Source organism: Hakea prostrata, chromosome 1 (assembly GCF_041222555.1).
Source record: "Hakea prostrata isolate BN-2017 chromosome 1, UWA_Hpros_2, whole genome shotgun sequence".
Classification (NCBI taxonomy): Eukaryota; Viridiplantae; Streptophyta; class Magnoliopsida; order Proteales; family Proteaceae; genus Hakea; species Hakea prostrata.
The window spans coordinates 76209983-76231241 of NC_142600.1; the positions used below are offsets into that span (position 1 = coordinate 76209983).

Genomic DNA, 21259 nt, shown 5'->3' on the forward strand with positions numbered 1-21259 from the left:
CAAATGTCGTGTAGAAAAGGATGGAAGAGTGATCTAAAGCAGGGAACTACTTTCATGCATTTCTAGGAGAGAGGGAGAGAGAGAGAGATGGGAGCCACCTTTCTGGAAAACTTACGTAATGCAATCACTTCCTTTCTCGTGCGGTGGTTACCAAAATATATAACCCTATTTTGTAATCACCCTAATAATGAGTTTCCAATATAGCCCTTGGGCATATAATTAAACTAATAATTATAAAATCCCAACAAACACCATTGGGGGGTACAAACACCATTGGGGGGGTCCAAAACCAACAGCAACAAAGTTTTTGGGTAATCTCATAAATAATCCAATAACATCATTCTAGTCAAAATGCCTGGAACTCATGAATCAGATTGTAGGCCATATAACAAATCATATGATTTGGATGAAAATTGATCCTTAGACAGTCATCAAAATAAAAGGGTAGGTATTCTGAGGATCACTAGCAACAACTCAAGAACTATGAATCAGAAACCAATATGCAAAATTAGTGAAGCCAATTAACTTGAAAGAGCACTAATATCAACTTCAGAAGATGGTAGGGATCACCAGTAGCTCGGAAACACAATTAAACTAGAATCAATAGAACCATAAGATGCCAAAGAACAATGATTTACCATCCAAAAGTTCAAGGCAAGGTGAATGCTTAAGTATCACAATCAAAACTGCAACTGGATATGACCTAAATGTAACATAGAAAGGGAAAGAAAACCAAAATACAGAAGCAAATTGAATCTAATTTCAGGAGAGATTGTGATTAAAAGGCTTCCAGCAGTATTTGAGATGAATGTCACTGCAGAAAATATTTCAATTCAATAATAAACCATGCTTTGTGATTTTGGAAAGCAGTCTCAAAACTAAACAAGGGACAACTACTTCACTCTCTCTGCTTTGTTTTCTTCTTTACTGTTTCTCCACACACTAAGAATTTCATTATCAATCAAATAGAAAGAGATAAGCTCATAGATTTCCAACTTCAATCGGCGTTTGTCACAAGAAACCAACAATCTTGAGAGCGAGAGCAAGAGACGCAGAGAAATGAGATTGTGTATCGCTGTATCCACCGGCGGGGAACACGAACCCTAATTTTCGCACGTTCTAGAGCAGGTTTGATTTTTCTCCCCAATCTCTGCAAATTTCCGAGTTGCAAGATAACTGAGCTTAGAAAAATCAGGGAAACTCGCAACGAAGTCTTAGAGAGAAGTGACAGACTGAGAGTTGGGACTGTGAGAGAAGTGATTTTGCACGAGAAAAGAGGGCGGTGATAGAGAACCACTTATACTACGGAAATAATCAATCGTAGTATATAAGAAAGTTTAGTGGGGTTGGAAGAACTTATGCTATGGAAATAACAAACCGTAGTATATAAGAAAGCTTAGTGAGACTAGAGGAACTTATGCTACGGATATAACGAACCGCTATTTGTGACAGTAATATGATACCATGGCATATAGTCTCAAAACGGACTGGTGACTAGTATCAATGGGGCTATTTGCTTCGGAATATGGATTCCGTAACATATAGTCTAGTTAAAATATATAGTTTATTTAATGATCGTAAGCTTAAATCAGTATGGGGTTTGGACTATTAACTATAGAAATAAAACACCGTATCATGTAGGATCAAGTATAGTATTTGCTACGGAAATTTGTCTTCGTAGCATGTAGTCAGATTTCCTTAGCAATATGGTGTACTAAATATTACGATATATATTGATTGACTATTTACCACCGTAACCAATTCCCGTAGCATATAGTGTAATTGTTATTGCCGCAATATCTATCTCACACTTGGAATTGACTATTTGCCACGGTAGTAATTAACCGTAGCATATAGTCTAATTGTTACCAATTCCCGTAGCATATATTTGACACTTTTTCTTGAAGTGTGAAATAGCTAATATGGTTTTACCGAAAAAAAGAGAGAAAGAAATAGCTAATATGATCAGTTCAACTCCAAGCAAATGCACAAGCCAAAATAAAGATGCCAATTTATCTCCCATGCACCTCCAAATGCATCTACTCGTAAATTGGATTTACTTTTTTGGAGATACATTAATTAAGGGTGTACATTGGTTCAAATTACCTAAATTGACTCGGGCTGAATAGAGTTTGAACTAGTTTTCTAAACCTTAAAGATGGGTTAGGATTGATAAATGGTTGAGCCTTGCCCCAGTCCAACTCAACCCTGATTCTTACCTAATTAATGATTTGAGGTGAATGATGTAACTTACGCGTCTTTTTTAGAACATAAAACTTCAATCTTTGATATGAATGATTTTAGGTTTTAAAATTCGTATATGTACAAAATTGACTTTGAATATCATTAATACATGGCATGCCTCTTATGAGAGGTTCTCCGTTACTTCTTAATAAAAAGTCATGATTAACTCACACTGGGACCAATATAAAGTGGCCAAATAATACAATAATCAATTTAGACTCATATTCAAGCTTGAAAGACATAAGATATCATGTTCAAATTCATATCCAACGCTTCAAATCACTTGGTTCAATTACCTAACACGTCTGATAGTGATTAACTAGGGTTGACATTTGAGAAATTTTCATCTATTCTTTTGATGGTCTTACATTTATTGTTAATCTTCTTTTATTTACTTTAATCTAAAATAATTATATTAACTTTAATCTAAAATAATTATATATTTTTAAATAAAAATTAAAAAAATATATATTTTTTAAATTCAATAAGGTACTCTAATTGCACCACAAATAATTGAATTTATTTATTCACCCAGAAGAAATTTATTTAATTAAACAATTAGTAGGTCAAATGATAGTAACGAAATATTACCACATATGCATGATGTTAGTCGTTGAACAGACTAGAATTTGCCTAATTAAATGTAAATACAAATTTAAAGTAGATTTTGATTATCCATTAACACCTCTAGTTTGAAAAAATAAAATATTTAAAATTTTGCTTGTTAGAAAATGTCTGATCATTTGTTTTATATTAAAAATAAATGCGTTGGAAAAATTTTCAATATTTTAGAAGAAATTGTAACAAAAAAATTTTCAATTGAAACAAACAAAGACTTAGTAAATCCCGTGAAAAAACATAGACGAAAGAGTACTGTAACGGTTTTAAATGGTACAAATTCAATATCTAACTTCGAATAAAAAACCTCTTTTTTTTTTTGGTCTGAGGTTCATTCGGGCCAGCTTGTGGGCACCTCGATTACATCCTCAAGGAGCTTTGTGTTGCAAGAGTCGAACCCATGATCTCTCCTCCACTAAGATGTATGAATCTTACTACTATATACCACTCTATCAACCCTGCATTGACGAATAAAAAACTTTTTCTGTCTAGGGAGAGTGCGATATTTATTTACAATGAATCTATAAGATTGCACTCTATATTTTCTCACATGAAGAAACCAGAGACGATGATGAAAGACAATATGCAAAGCCAATATCACCCATATAACAAGAGTAATCAAATAGGGGTGAATGAGTTAGATTAATTGCTTCACAATTTTTTCCCTCACAACCCACTTAACACAAGTGAACCCGGGTGTCCTGTGAGTCTTGTGACTTGTGAGGGGGAAAATAAACAAACCCTGGGCGAAGCGGTTGCCATAGTCTCTACTCCGAACTTGTATTAATTAATTTATCATCGCCAACAAGCTATGTATGAGTTGCAGTTCTGGACCTTCTGGTGAACTTTTTTAATGTTCACTAGTTCATCTGTTCTTCTTCTCCGAAAAGGAAAAGGGAGGAGAAGAAGAGAATTTGATTTCTAGATTTGGTGAACAAGCTGCTGCAGAGAGTTGAGTACAACGATCTGATCACTGTAAGATCGATGATGAGGATAAAAAAGGAAGAGGAAACAGTTCAGTTCAGTTTGCAGAAGAGAAATTAAGACGTGAATGTGTAGATAAGTAACTCTCTTAGCTTCCACATTATATATATATAGGAAACCGATCCCAGCTCGTTAATTAAGACTAAATAGGAAATTAAGTTTTTGTTTCTCACTTGTTTAATTTATTCAGGAAGTGTAATCCATATCAAACTCTAACTCCAACTCATAAACCGCTCCATATTGCATCCAACTCAAATTCAAATTGGATACAATTATCTTATTTTCTTGAAATCCTTATACAATAATCTTTATAAATACAATTAAATCCCAAAACCAACCAAGAGTGTGAAGTGTGAGAAAATCTTGTCAAAATCGATCTATCTAGTTCCTTACGGTCGTCGTCCATTAAGAAAAACTCGATCGAGGAGGAGCGATAAATGGAAGAATCAGAAATCTCGTCGTCGTCGTCAGAACTGCCAACAGAAGTAACGGAAGAGATCCTTTCGAGACTACCAGTGAAGTCTTTGATGCGATTCAGGTGTGTATCCAAACCATGGAAAATTTTATTTAGCGATGCTAGTTTCATTGTTAAGCACCTGAAGCGATCAACTGAGAAAAACCCATACGACCCAACTCACATTCTTGAGGAAAAACTCGGTTCCCTCTACTCCTCAAAGATTGAATCTTGTTTCAGCACTACTACTAGTAGTACAACTAGTACTGATCAGAAGATGAAAAGAGAATTAGGAGAAGAACAACAGTTACTCGTCAAGGAATTGGGATTCGAATTTATCATGTTGGAAGCTTCATGCGATGGCTTGGTTTGCTTAAGCTTTAGAATTTCACGCAGCACTTATGGCTGGGGCGAAGGGTTACTCAATCCAGCAACCAGAGAATTCCTTTTACTTCCACAACATAAGGAAGGATCCGATAACCAATTCCCCAACCCATATTACGGGTTGGGCGTTGATCCGATAACCAATAAATATAAAGTGGTGAGGATTACTTACAATGTCTTTAGACCATCTGTGACGGTATATACAGTTAGTGATGACTCTCATGAGTGGAGACACATTTGTCATGCTTTTCCTTATGAGATTATGGTTGCAGGTCATGAACCATCCATTTGTGTGGGTGGATTTCTTCATTGGCTGGCATTTAGAAGAACAGGTGAAGATCATAAAGATGATGGCATGGGCCCTTATGTAATAGTGTCTTTCGATTTACACGAAGAAGTGTTCCAAGAGATGCCGCGGTTGCCTTTCAATCAGCCAGACACATGGCTTTGCCTTGGGTATCTTGGAGGTTGCCTCACTGTATCTACTAGTTTCCCATTATTTGGAGTGAATTTGATCGAGTTATGGGTAATGAAAGAGTATGGAGTGAGGGAATCCTGGACCAAAGTTTTTAAGATGAAATCTTGTTTGCTTGAAACCATAGACCTGACCTTTGTATATTCTAGAGGGTTTTTCAAGGATGGTCAGGAAATTTTGTTGATGGCTGCTGCATCACAGCTGCTTTCAGACCCTACTTTGTACAATCAGGAGACCCAAACGCTTACAGGGCCTATTTTGTACAATCCAGAGACCCAAAAGATGACAAAAATGAAGAGTAGTCGACCTTATCGTTGCGACGATAGACATTCCCATGTATATTCCTTTGCTACTTTTGTGGAGACACTAGTTTCTTTAAGACCGAAAGGGAAAAAGAAGCGAAAAAGAAGCCAGGGGGAAGCGATCCCGACAAATTAAAAGGTATGCAAAATTCATCCATGTAAGTGAATCTACAGCTTAAATGTAAAGAGGGATATAGTTTATCGGCAACAGTTTTGGAACTTGAAGCAGTCAAGGACGGCTTGATTTTAGGATACTTTTTGGGTATTTTAAATATGAGGAATAACTCAGATTGTTTGCCAGCGATTTTAGCTTTAAAAGGTTTTTAGTCTTCCTTTGATTGGAATTGTAATAGCTTAGTCTCAGAGGTTATTAGGTTTTGTTCAGTTTTCAATTATGTTTTGTTTTGCTATGTTCTTAAGAGCTCCAATCTCTTGACTGATTTTCTGGCCAAAGGAGCTCGGTGTTTGGCTCTTTCTAGATCTTGGTGGCATACTCCAACAACGTTACTGTGATTTAATCATGACTTTTTATCACCCCTACTAAATGTATCTTGGTCCCAATGTGATTTAATCATGACTTTTTATTAAGAAGTCACGGTGAACCTCTCATAAGAGGCATGAAATGTATTAATGATATTCAAAGTAAATTTGGTACATATACAAATTTTAAAACCTAATCAATCATATCAAACATTGAAGTTTTATGTTCTAAAAAAGACGCATTAGTTACATCATTCACCCCAAATCATTAATTAGGTCAAGATTACAATCAGGGTTGAGTTGGACTGGGCAAGGCTTATCAATCCTAACCCACCTTTAAGGTTCAGAAAATTAGTTCAAACTCTGTTCAGCCCGAGTCAATTTAGGTAATTTGAACCAATGTACACCCTTAGTAATGTATCTCCAAGCAAATAAATCCAATTCATGAGTAGATGCATTTGGTGGTGCACTGGGAGATAAATTGGCATCTTTATTTTGGCTAGTGCATTTGCTTTCGAGAGTTGAATTGATGATATCACCTATTTGGCACTACAAGAAAAAGTATCAATTGCGATGAAATTTTTTCCACAGACACGGGATATTGTGGTAAAAAGTCCAATTATTGCGACAAAAAAATATCTGTAATATTAATGTACTATAGGCTACGGAAAAAGAGTACCATGGCAAAAAGCCCATAACAAATCAACTATATGTTACTGTTGGATTTTACTATGGCAAATAGTCAATTCTAAGTTTCCTAGAAATAACAGTTAAACTATATGCTACGGGAAGTGCTTACTGTGGTAAATAGTCATATAAATACGAGATGAATAGTTCAATGAGTAACAATTAGACTATTAGACTATATGCTACGGTTAATTACTACCGTGGCAACTAGTCAATTCCAAGTGTGAGATAAATATTGTGGCAATAACAATTACACTATATGCTACGGGAATTGGTTACGGTGGTAAATAGTCAATTAATATATATATCATAATGTTTAGTACAGCATATTGCTACGGAAATCAGACTAGATGCTACGTACAAAAACAAATTTCCGTAGCAAACAATATACTTGATCCTACATGATACGGTGTTTTATTTCCATAGCTAATAGTCCAAACCCCATACTGATTTAAGCTTACAGTCATTAAATAAATTATATATTTTAACTAGACTATATGTTACGGAATCCATATTCCAAAGCAAATAGCCCCATTGATACTAGTCAGGTACCAGTCCATTTTGAGACTATATGCCATGGTATCATATTATTGTCACAAATAGCGGTTCGTTATATCAGTAGCATAAATTCCTCTAGTCCCACTAAGCTTTCTTATATACTACGGTTTGTTATTTCCATAGCATAAGTTCCTCCAACCCCACTAAACTTTCTTATATACTACGGTTGATTATTTCCGTAGTATAAGTGGTTCTCTATCACCGCCCTCTTCTCCCGCGCAAAATCACTTCTCTCACAGTCCCAACTCTCAGTCTCTCACTTCTCTCTAAGACTTTGTTGCAAGTTTCCCTGATTTTCTAAGCTCAGTTAGCTTGCAACTCGAAAATTTGGAGAGATTGGGGAGAAAAATCAAACCTGCTCTGGAATGTGCGAAAGTTAGGGTTTGTTTTCCCCGCCGGTGGATACAGCGACACACAATCTCATTTCTCTGCGTCTCTTGCTCTCGCTCTCAAGATTGTTGGTTTCTTGTGACAAACACCGATTGAAGTTGGAAATCTATGAGCCATCTCTTTCTATTTGATTGATAATGAAATTCTTAGTGTGTGGAGAAACAATAAAGAATAAAACAGAGCAAAGAGAGTGAAGTAGTTGTCCTTTGTTTAGTTTTGAGACTGCTTTCCAAAATCACAAAGCACGGTATATTATTGAGTTGAAATATTTTCCGCAGTGACATTCATCTCAAATACTGCTGGAAGCCTTTTAATCACAATCCCTCCTGAAATTAGATTCAATTTGCTTCTGTATTTTGGCTTTCTTTCCCTTTTTCTTTGTTACATTTAGGTCATATCCAATTGCAGTTTTGACTGTGATACTTAAGCATTCACCTAGCCTTGAACTTTTGGATGGTAAATCATTGTTCTTTGGCATCTTATGGTTCTATTGATTCTAGTTTAATTGTGTTTCTGAGCTACTGGTGATCCCTAACATCTTCTGAAGTTGATATAAGTGCTCTTTCAAGTTAATTGGCTTCACCAATTTTGCATATTCGTTTCTGATTCATAGTTCTTGAGCTGTTGTTAGTGATCCTCAGAATACCTACCATTTTATTTTGATGACTGTCTAAGGATCAATTTTCGTCCAAATCATATGATTTGTTATATGGCCTACAATCTGATTCATGAGTTCCAGGCATTTTGACTAGAATGATATTATTGGATTATTTATGAGATTACCCAAAAAAATTGTTGCTGTTGGTTTTGAACCCCCCCCCCCAATGGTGTTCTTACTGTCATATGAACTACATTTTTTGGATCCGGAGTTGCCTTTTATATGATTTTGAGTTATTGAAAACCAAAAGCCAGACTTTCAAGGATCATATGAATAGGTTGAATCAGATGATAAGCTCCACGGATGTTTGTTACCTTGTTTGGGATAGGATACTTCCTACATTTTTAGGCACTGTGTTGTTTGCACCCAGCTTTTGCTGATCAGTTGTTCTATTGATCCGGAGAGAATGAAAGAATCATGACAACAGCTGTATAAATTGTCAGTAATCAATGTGTTGGATCTGATAAGGTTGTAATTGCATGGCTGAAACACTACAATCCCAGAGATGGATCACTTCTTTATGGCAACATATCAACCTTTCAAGTTTCATAATACAAATTAGTCTCCTTGATTCACACATGCTCAGTTGTATGCATATGAAGTTGAATGTTTTATTTTCAAAAATCTAAATATGATTGAAGTGTAAATTGACATAAATGAGAAGCAATTCAATTGCTAATCAAGAAAACATTGGAATTTCATTAAAATGTGCATGACAAACACCACAAGACATAAGTAGAACGTACCAGAAGTAGCCAAATCTAAATTACAATTTACAATTTTCAAGATTTGTATGTTTGGAGCTCTGTGGCTTTTGATAGTTAATCATGTTTTCTAATTCTATTTCAGACAAGTCGCTCAGCATATATACTGATTCATCTCTAGGACAGATTTTTTTTCTTATTTGCAGATGAAAATGGGCAAGTCTGGAATTGTGTCCAGACGAAATTTGATCAATTCTAAACTCAGTAAGGTGAGGAAATGATTGTATACGGTTTTGCTTTTGCTATTCTCTGTAGCATCTCTTTGATACAAGTTTGAGCTACTCCCATGATTTCAAGATTTCTTCTATCCTTCACGCTTGGTCATGGCTGATGATGTGTTCTTGCTTTATCTTGATTCTTGAGGGAAAATAGAAAAACAAAAAACAAATTCCTAGCTAGTTGGAGATTGATAATTTGGTGTCTCCCATCTAATCCTTTGCGTTTGGTTTGACCTGGACTGAGAGTTAGTGTTGGAATATGGTCTTTGAGCATGAGTGAATGTGAATAAAAATCATTCATTATGGGGAGTTTGTGGAAATAAATGCATGGAATACCTATGGACTATTGGGTGTTTCATCTCCCAATGAGAGTTCATGAATGGAGGTTATGAGAACCTTTTATTTCCTAACAAACAAACTTCTCATTTCCCTACTATGATTAATGAAGCGTCTTGGACTCTTGATTTCCCAAGAAACTTCTCATTTACTAGCTTGTTTATTAATGTCTAAAGCTTTTCATTTCCCATAACTTAATTCATTGAGTTTGGTTATAAATGACTATGGCTTTTCATCTATCAAGCTAGTTAAAGAGACATAGACCTCCTCTATAAATGGTTGTGTTTTTGGGTTTTGTTTTATGATTTAAGAAGAATGCTAAGTGTGCTTTAAGGGTCTTCTTAAAAACAATTTGTGAGTTTTGTCAATGGTTTAGGTTTGTTTTCGTGTTTTGAATTATGTGGTGATAGAAGGAAGGCACATGTCAAGTTCGTCGTTGCGGTATACTTTGTGGTAAGTACATCGTTGTTCGTCGTTGTATCCTAAGAGACAGACGTCCGTTGATTCCTCAAGCACACTGTGGAGGGGACAAATCTGTTTTAAAAAAAACGTCTGACGTGCCTCGATGATTCTTCTTCTTTACTTTTCTTGCTTTCTATTTAGGTTCTTTTTTGGGTGTATTTTAATTTTCGTGTTAATCTGTGTTGATATATTCTTTGATTGTTGTCTTCTAGTTTCTCCTAATTTACTATCAATTTTGCCAACAGTTAGAACTATAAAGTTGATCTATTCGCACTTAAAGAAATCCATTAGTTGTTGAGATTAATGTATACTTTGCTGTCATTTGAGAGAAAAACTCTAATTTTGATAAGTACATTGGTTACCTTGATGGGTAAGTCTTTTGTATATATTTATAAACTAGAAAATTAACTATGGCTCTTGTATAAGAGCCGTTTACAACAAAATTTTGTTGAGAGAATATTCAAATGAATTCAAATTTAAAAACTTGAATTCAAAACTAGAATTCAAAAATTGTATTTCAAAAACTTTGAATTCAAAAATCAAATTCAAACCATAACAAATCTGTTATAATTTTTTAGTCTCCATGTGAGAGAAATAAAGAGTATAATCCTATAGATTCATTAGCTTATCCTCCCTATAGGGAAACTTATCCTCCCTATAGGGAAAACGTGTTTGATTTGGGGCAAACAATAAGCCAATAATACATTTTGTATTGAAATATTGTATTTTTACCATTTAAAACCATAGTATTCTTCATCTTTGTATTTCCATGGTTTTTTTTTTTTTTTTTTTTTTTTTTTTGCCAACCCCAGTTTCCAAGGCTTTGCCCTGACAAATCAAAATTTTCCCATGAGTTTTACTAAATCTTTGGTTGTTTTACTTGAAAAATATTATGTTACAATTTTTATTTTATTTTATTTTTTTTGGTAGAAAAGGGTCTATATATTAACGCGTGACCCACGCATGGCATCAAGATTACAAAAATCGAGAAACCAAGGATCAACAATAGGCCAAAGAGTTCGGCACGCTACGGACACAGCCTTACCAGCAAGGAAGTCAGCTACTGCATTACACTCCCTTTTAACATGATGAAAAGACACATTTTGAAGTCGAGAAGCTAAAGACACAATATCCCAGACTAGGTTTTGGATGTCCACTGGAATCAAGTCCTTCATAGTCACGAACTTAATGGCTTCAAGCGAATCTGATTCCATTAGGACATTGCAAAACCCCTCCTCAACAGCAATTAAGATGCCCTCTCTTAACGCCAGAATTTCACCTTCAAGAGCTGATTCAAACTGGGCCGGGATCATAACTCCTTTTATGGGCCTACCCATAGAGTCTCTACAAACGATGCCCAAACCACTGCCTTCACCATTAAGGGCCGCATCCACATTAATTTTAATGAAGCCCATCTGAGGACAGATCCAAAAGTTCGAAGAATCAGAATCGAAGCCCATTTGAGTCGTCTCCTCAGATCTACCCTGATCGACGAAAACCCTAGCATACTCGTCGGCGTCTTTCACAGCCTTCTCTGCAACTTGCTCCGGTGACCACTGCAAGCCTTTGAAGATCAGATCATTCCGAGCAATCCAAATCCGCCAGCACATATACGCAATGAGGGAAGAGATCTCCTTGAAACGTTGTTTATCAGGTGGTAAAGTCTGCTTCCAACATTGAATTGCTTCACACAGTGACGGATTCGAGGGAGGAGAGAAAGCCAGTGGAGAAGCAAACCAAGCTCGTCGGGCAAAATCACAATCTAGTAGTATGTGATCGATCGACTCCAAGTCACCGCATCTTTTGCTTGTTCTAATAATTGGTTCTTGTCTGCATTCAAGGAAAACAGACGATTACCACACCACCCAAGGTTCTAAAACTTCATGGCATATATTACTCTCGTGTAATTTTTCCAAACACATTCTTGCTGCCGGCCCTTTGCGGCTAAGGACTAAGAGCTAATAGCCTTGAGGAGTTGGGTATAAAAATCTGCTTCAGGAGCCTATGGAGATGATTCTGACACCCAGAAGTAAACCATGGCCTTTAGAATTTGCCTTCATTTTGCTGCTCATAGATAGGAACTATCCTGACATTAGAATAGGAATTACTCTTATGGTTTCTAATAACATTAGTACTAAAGACTTTAGTGATAACAATAGAAATATTTTGTATCTAGATAGCTCTAAGGAAGTTCTATCCTTGGATAACTTTTGCTTTGTTTGTAGTTTTCCTTTTCTTTTAATATATTTTTATTTGCATAAAAGAAATTTGTGACTTTTTAAATAATATGTGAACTTGGATTAATTACTCGGATTAATAATGATGAGGTCTCAACACATTGGGCTGATGCACTGATATTAGTTTTGAGATGAGTCAAACCGATGCTTTATGGAAGTGGACTAGAGTTTGAGATCAAGTTTTTTGTTCTTTTTTCTCTCCCAAAAAAAAAAAATGCAAGGTAGGAAAGACGAGGAGATTAGAGAAGGCTTCATCACTCTATATATTTTGTCATTCAAGATTTAGATTATTTTTCATCAACATAAATGTAAAGTACGCAAAATTCTTTTAAACACTATATTATTTTACAATCTTTACATGGAATTCGATTAGATTTTGAAAAAAAAACCCAAATTACTAACACCCTTCCATGACTCAAAATTTGCATCATCCACCCTAACTTGCACGAGCAAGGGCAGAATCAGGATTCGATTTTTTTTTTTGTAATAACAATTACTTAAACCAGGATTCAACATGTTTTTAGGGGGGGATAATGACAATTCTACCATTGCCTTTACCTTTAGGGGGGAAATTTCATATGAAAGGTCGGGGCCAAATGCTGATATTTCACACTAAAAGAAAAGAAAGATCAAAATGCTAAAAAGTAGCCAAAAAAACCACACACAAATGGTGAAATAAACCAACAGAAGAAAAAAGTCAGAGTTTTGCACAAGTCATAAATGATAGTTCCAATATGTAGTATAACAAAAACATAATTACCAAATCAAACTATGCCCCACATGCATATGCATAAATTAAATTTGGTTAAAAGACTTAAAAAAGCAAAAGTTACCCATCCCAGAAGATCTGTGTGCAGAACTAGTAACAAAGTCTTCCAGAAAAGGTAGTAAAAAAACTAGAACTTAGACTGGTAGTCTTTTTTTTCTTTCTTTCCCAACAATTACAAATATTGTATTAACATATCACAGGTAATAAACCTGGAAGAAATATTGTTTACACAAATAAAACGAGGTGGAACCAACCACCAAAACCTAGAGAGAGCAAAAAGATTTGCTCCACGAGCAATAGTATCAGCACCAGAGTTTGAAGATCTGCTAATAAACCTGAAATCAACAAAGGAGAAATTTACAGTAACCTGCTGAATTTCTCTAATAATATTCATACTCACCCAATCAATGGGCTGATTACTACCATTTAAAACAGAAATAAAAGACTGGCAATCTGGGAATAAAATAACTCAATCTTAGACTGATAGTCCATGGTTCACAAGTTGTCAAAAGAATGTTCTTTGTTTAGGAAGAATCTTAAATTTCAAAAATAGTTTCCACCAACTCTATTTAAGATAATTAAGTCGACAGTTTGGTAAGAGAGACTGGTCCTTCCTTCTTTTATTTTTATTTTTTTTCGTAGGGAAGGTACCATTATGAGATGGTTGGGGATGTCAACGGTTAGTCCTATTTTGGATTGGAATATCACAAATGCTGCTGGTAGGGTCCAAATTAAAACAATAATGTTTCAATAAAATTTATGGACCAAGGAAAAAACAAGACTAGATCGTCTCTCCTGTTTGTGCTCCTCCGAAGGCTGTTGACCACAAATTATAGGAAGACCCACAGGGATAGGGTAATGGGATTTATATATATATATATATATATATTATATATTTTTTTTTTTTACTCATAGGCTTCACATAATTTGTGGTTGTAACGCTGTCGAGAGAGCACAGAATGCTTCCCATCAGGGGAGATGATCTACATTCCAAGAGAATTGAGAGGTGACTTGCCCGTAAGTCTTCAGTTAACTAAACTTGAACAAATTCTATCTTTTTAATGATGCACAGCCATGCATAAAAACTGGGTTCAACTGAGTAATAAGAGTGGGATTTTTTTTTGGTTACAAGAAAAGTGGAATTTACTTTCATACTATGATCAACAAAGAGGCAAAAATATGTTGGAGACATCTTGGATACCAAATATTTGCTCTCAAAATCCTTGTGCATCAAAGAAGCCACCAAGAGGAATTCAGAAGTAAAATATTTCATGTCATATGTAGGTTTATATCATAGCAAATGCACTACATATGACTGACAAGGTAGGAAAAAAAATTCCAGCACTAAACAGGTTTCACAAGTTGAACCCTAGATTGCTGATCTTCTGTGTGTTCTTCCCACTTTTGCATGAACAAGAACAAATAACATGCCCTCCCCAACTAGGATTAGCTTTCTGGGCATCCAAGGTTTTAAAAACACCACAAATGACATGAGAAAACCAAAGCCCCCAGCTTCAGACAAAAATTCAGCATATCTCCTGCACTAGTGATACAATCGAATCAGAATCGATTTAGAATACAGCAAGATCTCAGGCCAACTCTCCCTTTGATATCCAACATCCTGTTCTAGTTCTGTAATAATGCAATCCATAATGCAATCCCAAACAGACCGGAAAAAGAATAGATCAATCTTTAGCAAACATGAATTAGTTATTGAACTTTCAAATGATGGATGTCATCATCTTTGTGAAATCATGAAGAAAATCTATAATCATGTATTTGCAAAGAAGATTATTCAGCCATTAATTAACAACTGGATTATATATATTTCACATATTCTGGGAGAAGAAAAAACATATAAACCTTCTGGTCTATTCCCTAACTACTTTGCTTCATAGAGACAATGAAACATTTAAGCTACACACAAACATTTGTACCAAGATCAAGATGCATTATGCAAAGGACAATTAGCGCCGACCCGGTTATTTCCTGCTGAACATACTTCTCAACTTCCCTTTTTCTAGCCGTTCAAGCAGCTTCTTGGCTCCTGGGATTTCTATCTCAGACAGCTTCTTGAGATACCCTATAGCTCCATAAGATATCATCAGTTTCTTGCATTTCTTGCTCGACGAGAGAGACCCAAGACAGGCAACAGCATACTTCTTAGCTGTGTTCTGAGGACTATGATCAAGCAACTGGACCAGATTCGGAACACTCATTGCATCACGTTTAACCTCTCTGCAGTTCTGAGAAACCGTCAATAACATTGAAATTGCTTGAGCAGCAACTTCTCTGGCACTGTTAGTTTTAGCCTCAAGTAGTTTGATAAGCAGAGGAATACAACCAGCTTCGGCAACTAATATTTTCATCTCTGTAGAGCTGCAAACCCTGCAAATTGCAGATGCAGCCGCTTGCTGTGCACCGATGGATCCAGCTTTAAGTACATGAACCAATCTAGGAAGAAGACTGAGTGAAAGGAGAACATCCACAGAAACTGAACCGACCAAATTCCGCAGTGCACCCACTGCAGATTCTTGGGGCAATGGGCCATCAAGATAAACCAATAAACTCCGGACTCCACCTTCGGAGATAACGGACCTTCTTAGATTGTCATTGCTAGCAGTGAGATTCTGCAAGCACTCAGCAGCATACTCTTTAGAACCCAACACTATCCCACAATCAAGGAGATTGATCATGACCTTAACAATCCCCTCTTCAGCCAGAATCTGTCTCACTTCTGGAACAGCCGATAAATTCTTCAGGGCACCAGCAGCTGCAGACTGTGAAACTGACTCCCCCGTGCGGCAAATCTCTATTAAAGGACGGACTCCACCATGCCCTACAATTGAACGAGCAATTTCAGTAGACATTGACAGCCTCTGAAGGGAAATTGTGGCTTTCTCCTTTCCCACTGTACTTCCAGATTCAACCAATCTGATCAATGGTGGAAGCACACCTTCAGAAACAAGAAGGCTTTCGCAGCTTCCTGACTCTGCAAGTGAGCATATGATTGTGACTGTTTTCTCCCGGATTCTAGGTGATGTTGCAGTAAGTAATTGTACTAAAGCTGAGATATTGCTCCGTCCCAGTACAGACAACAGAGTCTTCTCATCTTCTTTCATGACTTCAACAAGCCTGTCCAGTGCTCGGTGCTTGGCTTCCAAGTGCCCAATTTGAAGACGAGCCAGCAATTCTCGCATATTCAAATTCGTGGAAGCCTCTGGCTCTGTGGATGAATGGGCCATGGTTAACGGCAAGGTAGCCTCACCAAGCACTCCAGTCTTGATCAGCAGCCCACAATCTCGCAAATTTAAGTCCAATTTGGCACATAAAGCATCAAGATCACTTTGCATCCGAAGTTTTCCACTGTATTTCTCTTCTACACACAACTTTGCAAATTCTAATGCCTCGTCCAGTGTCTTGCACATGACCTGCAATTGCTCTTTGCAGAGAACATTCTTCGAGAAACATGGATGACTTGACAAGTCTGATAAACGCGAAGGGATCTGCTCGAGTTTAGAAATTATCATCTTCCATCGACCAGAGAATCCCTTCACTTCCCTTGCTTTCTCAAGCACCATTGGTACAAGTGCTTGAGCACGCAATAGCCACTCTTCAGCCAGCCGGGTATTGACCAACACCTCTCCCCCGTACTCTTCCACCATGATCTCTGCCAGGATATCAACCTAAAGATCACAGTACCTGAAAGAACCCAGAATTCAGAAAAACCAAAGCAACCAGAAGGATCCAATTTGTAATTTCTTATAGAAAAGAAAGTAAAATTAGAGGATTTTATATGCATTAATAGTGGAGCAGTTGCAATCAACATGGATAATAAATTACAAAGTTTGGGAAAGAAAGAAGATCCATGATCTGGATCCTAGAGAGTCTACCAAACACAGAAAGCTTGTTTACTGAAAACAATGTACGACCAACAAAGATGAAAGTACCTATTGAAGACCCACAAGTCCTTCCTGAGTTTTATATCCAGAGTGGGTGCAATTAATGCAAATGAGAAGATGCAAAAAGGAACAATCAAATTACAGTAACAGTTATCAACTTCTTTCCTTCCAACTGTCCCCCGCCAAAAGCAAACAGTAAATTACCATATAACCCATTTTGATCGAACAAAGTCACAGTTCATTCAATCTTCATCACGGTTTGCGTATGCATTACAGTACCTAAAAACCCTAGAATCGAATCCCATGACCGACTAATCGAATCTGCTAACTTTACACCCACAAACAGGTCCGGATGCTCTTATTCATTATCCAACCACCAATAATTTCCACTCTAATAAACTATTTTCTAAGAGGGTTAGATTCTGGGTATTCATGAAAATACAAAGAAAAATATCTGAGATGCCTGTCAGAGCAGCATAATTAGGTGGAAAATAAGAGATCCTTTTCTACTTCCTATTTGAGTCTTCCACTTACAGAAACAATGACTTCAAGATAGAAATTTTGAGAAATTGAAGCCAAAGACTTGGCTTTGAAGATAAGGAATTACTCTTTTCCCATATACAACTATGAGTATTGAGTGTATTATAATTTCTGCAACCTCAATTTAAAAGAATAAAAAGAACTGAGTTTTCAGACAAAAATTACAAAAGTACCTTCACTGGCTTTTCTGGTTCAGCATCCAAAGATTATGACACCTTCACGTTTGTGCTGTGGGAAGAAAAATGTGGGAGCTCTGAGCAAAGAGCCAAATTGAATCTTTTTTATTTCTAAAGTAGAAAGAGATGGGCAAAGAACACTAATATGCCAAGGAAAAGGAAAAGCTCTGGAAGTACACAAGCAGAAATCCAACCTTTGGGGACCCAAGAACTGTTCTTTTTCTTTGATAAGCAATCCAGATGCAGGATGCTTAATCTTCAACCTTCTTTGATTTACTTTCGATCATAAAACAGTGAACTAGACAGATACTGATTAAACAACAATAACCCACAGAAGAGAGTTCTTTTCACTTCCCCGTACATCAAACGGTCGAATCCCTTATTTTAAAAGAAGAAACGAAACAAGAAGAAGAAAACAACAACCGATGACAGAAGAATCCGAGTAACAGAGAAGGTAGCTACAGAGACACTAGTCGAGTTTAAAGCAAGAAGACAGAACAGGATCATTTAAAATAAGAAAGAAAACGATTTCATTCAAATATTTCCTTTTTCTATTAAGGAAATTCGTGTCTGTGACTCTGTAGCCAGATCTCATCTCTATGTATCAATGAGTCCAGGACAGAGTTGCAGAGACACACACTCGCATCAGTCATGATTCAAAAGATCTGACGGCTGTAAAGCGAAGATGTAGCAGATCTGACCGTTTGAACCACTATAATTTGAAAAGTCACATTTTTAAAATTTTTACGTTATCGAGGTGGGAACTTAACAGATCAATACCCGGTGGGTTTGGGAACAGCTGGACGGGTTTTGCTTTCGGATCCGAAACGAACGTTACATGTGACACGTGTTCACATGTCAGACAACATGCCATTTAAAAATCTGTAACAGGCGGCCGACAAAGCAAGTGGGGCCCATGCCTGGGAACTGGCTGAAGGATTTAATTGGTAAATTACCAGAACTATGACTTAATTACAATTCTGTCCCCCAAGGTTTATGACATTACAGTACCCTTGAGACTAACGGAGTTTCTTCTTTATGAGAAAGGACAAGGAAAGCACGTATGTATGCTGGAGAGTTTGATTAACGGAGTTAGTCAATGTGTTAACTTTATAAGTCAACGAATCCAGCAAGGAAAACCCGGACCGGACCCCAGTAGGCAGTTCTACAGGTAAGCAACCGGGACATGGGGACTGTCTCTCAACGGTCTTGTACCAAAAGCTTTGAATTTCAAAATATTATGGTCCAGATAGAATGAGCAGGTAGAGTTTGAATGGAGGTCCAATTTGAAAGATCATTGTTGCCATCCCATTCTCCATTCAATGTTGTGTACTTGAAAATGACAATGAGATGTACGAGTGTTTTTGAATTACGATGATTTGTTAGGGCTAATTGAGATAGATTGAACACACTGGCATAATAAAAGTTCAAATCCTATGCATCGTCCAAGTGAGCGGTCATCTAGCAGCTAACTCTCAATGAACATCACTTCAACCTTGGACTATTCATAGTTTAATTTTAGATCTAGTAAGACCGATTTTAAAATATTATAAACCAAAGGTTGAAAATTCATCAGTGACATTCATTGAGAATTGGCTGCTGAATGACCACTCACTTGGATACTGTAGAGGATTTGAACTCGCATAATAAAAGGGCTTGATTTAATCTGTACCATCATGCTTCTTTATGAGAATTACTGGAGATGACTACGGATTGTTATTGCCCCCAAAATGATTTCATAACCTCTCTTCCGTAGAAAGTTGAAATTGGGCATAACGATCTATATTCTTCTCCAGTGATCCTCACAAAGAAGAATGATGGAATGAGTTAAGTCAAGTCATTTAACCCCATGCTGAAATAGTCCATTTAGTCCACCTACACTAGATTGGACCCATTAGGCACATAACTTCATCCATTCCTTGGTCCCTTGTAATTAATTATTTGTGGGCCTGCATGTCTCAATTTGGGTCCCAAAAAATTTTAACATTATTCCGTTTGAATGTTTGACAATATCAAGCAGAATCATGGATCCGATTCCTCTTTAATGACTTGATTTCCGTCAGGAGGAATTGTACCCAGAAAATGTGTTTTTGAATCCATGATCTTGAAAAATCACCTTAAAGCATCATAATCATCTGTTTAGTTGTGGAGGGAGACCATTAAATGCTGAGGTTCTCCTGCAACTTCTTGAAGAAAATGAATTAAATGAGATTGGTGAGGCTACCTGATGAGTGGTGGATTCACTCTAAGAGACCATTTTGGCTGGGCAATTTGAATTGAGAATTCCTTAGTTCCTAAGTAGTCATAGTCAATCTCAGTCGAAGCCATCCGTATACGAAGGACGATTGTGGGGTAGAGATGAATTCAAATCAACCACCCACTCTGGAAGAAATAAATTGAGTGGCATCAATAGAGGGCAATGCATCCTTTAACGGATCTTGCAGCGGCCATGCCAGGCCCCAGGCGGGCCCACAAAGGGGGGCCCCACCACGGGAAAAAAAACCAACACCCGGGGCCCCCGGGGGGGGCCGGCGGGGGGGGACAAAAAAAAGCCTAACAGCAGCGGCCATTGAGGGAGAAGCCCTTGCGCTTAGGGAAGACTTGCTGCAATGTACGATGATTGTCAATCCCTTGTAAAGACTCTTCTTGAAAGTATGGAAGTGCCCAGTTCGATTAATAGTGTGGTGTGAGACATTAAACATCTAGCTTCTAAGTTCTTGGGTTGTAGCTTATGTTTTTTTGTCGTAAGAGATCAAATAGCTATGCTGATTCCCTCATCAAAGTCTGAGTTATCCAAGCTTTGTAACTCAGACTTTGTTTTTTCAGAATAAAAGTTGATTTATCAAAAATAAAAATGAGTGGTTCATATTGATAACTCAACAGAAAAGGAAATGCATCGAATAGTACTTCTTAGGAAGTTTTCTCAGCGTCATTGACAATAGAATCCTTTTGACCTTTTTCTCACTTGAATTGGCGTTTCTTTGGTTTCCCTGAAGAGGAAAATTCTTTTCCATGAAAAAGCCCTCTCCACTGCATTGCATCCCTTCTACATTATCTCAAAATTTTCACTTCTACAGTTCTGTTCTACCCTCTTCATATAATAAAATCAAAGTTGTAAATCAGACAGAGTTGTCCTCAATATTCTTCAAAAAGACAGATTTTTCAAATTTGATAATCCTTTCCCTAACAATACAATCAATAGAATATCAAAACAGTATCAATATTGCTATGTTGCAGAACTGATACATACCACCTAATTAAGGCATTATGATACCAATGCCTTGAACCATGGATTCATGGTGTTTCTTGGAATAACACCCTATGGAAAAGATGAGGAGCAACCCAATCCAACCAAAAGCCTCATAGCCACCCTGCGCATTTCTCAAGGAACCATCGCAGTTGAGAGCTTCAAGAATCGCCATTTCTATGGTAATGAAGGATGATGTGAAATGTTCCATATCCATAGTAGAGACCTTCGATGATTCTTGGGGGTGGTTGGCAACATTACCGGTTCTCGCAATTGTCTCATACTCGAATGAGAGGGAGAATCGCAAGATCCCTAATTCTTCAGATTACAGTTACTCAAAACATGAATATGCAAGAACATTTTTAGGTCCTAGA

General features: G+C 37.0%; 3 protein-coding genes across 7 annotated transcripts; 1 reads left to right on the forward strand and 2 right to left on the reverse strand.

Annotated features, from left to right (window-relative positions):
* The first annotated feature begins 4283 nt into the window (after positions 1–4283).
* LOC149030152 (F-box/kelch-repeat protein At3g23880-like) lies at positions 4284–5597 on the forward strand. The gene has a single exon (XM_089144608.1). It carries the CDS (start codon positions 4284–4286, stop codon positions 5595–5597), a length of 1314 nt encoding a protein of 437 aa, XP_089000734.1.
* A 5355-nt stretch (positions 5598–10952) lies between these two features.
* Positions 10953–13414, reverse strand: LOC149030153 (uncharacterized). The gene is made up of 2 exons (XM_089144620.1): positions 13230–13414; positions 10953–11844 (listed from the first exon to the last, which is right to left on the reverse strand). Exons 1-2 carry the CDS (start codon positions 13412–13414, stop codon positions 10953–10955), a joined length of 1077 nt encoding a protein of 358 aa, XP_089000746.1.
* A 1081-nt stretch (positions 13415–14495) lies between these two features.
* On the reverse strand, positions 14496–18208 carry LOC149030154 (ARM repeat superfamily protein). Of its 5 annotated transcripts, none has more exons than XM_089142467.1 (3): positions 17833–18208; positions 17636–17690; positions 14496–16722 (listed from the first exon to the last, which is right to left on the reverse strand). In XM_089142467.1, the coding sequence occupies exon 3, from the start codon at positions 16683–16685 to the stop codon at positions 15003–15005; it is 1683 nt and encodes a 560-aa protein (XP_088998593.1). In that variant the 5' UTR covers positions 16686–16722; positions 17636–17690; positions 17833–18208; the 3' UTR covers positions 14496–15002. The 5 variants fall into 5 exon arrangements, with proteins under 5 accessions (XP_088998593.1, XP_088998594.1, XP_088998592.1 ...); XM_089142468.1 differs by having other exon boundaries at positions 17636–17715; XM_089142466.1 differs by having other exon boundaries at positions 17636–18208.
* Positions 18209–21259: the final 3051 nt, after the last annotated feature.

Coding starts and splice junctions, on each gene's coding strand:
- LOC149030154 (XM_089142467.1), bottom strand. CDS start 16,685: ATGGTGGAAGAGTACGGGGGAGAGGTGTTGGTCAATACCCGGCTGGCT.
- LOC149030152 (XM_089144608.1), top strand. CDS start 4,284: ATGGAAGAATCAGAAATCTCGTCGTCGTCGTCAGAACTGCCAACAGAA.
- LOC149030153 (XM_089144620.1), bottom strand. CDS start 13,414: ATGAATATTATTAGAGAAATTCAGCAGGTTACTGTAAATTTCTCCTTT. Junction 11,845..13,229: donor GTAAACAATATTTCTTCCAG/GTTTATTACCTG, acceptor CCTTGAATGCAG/ACAAGAACCAATTATTAGAA.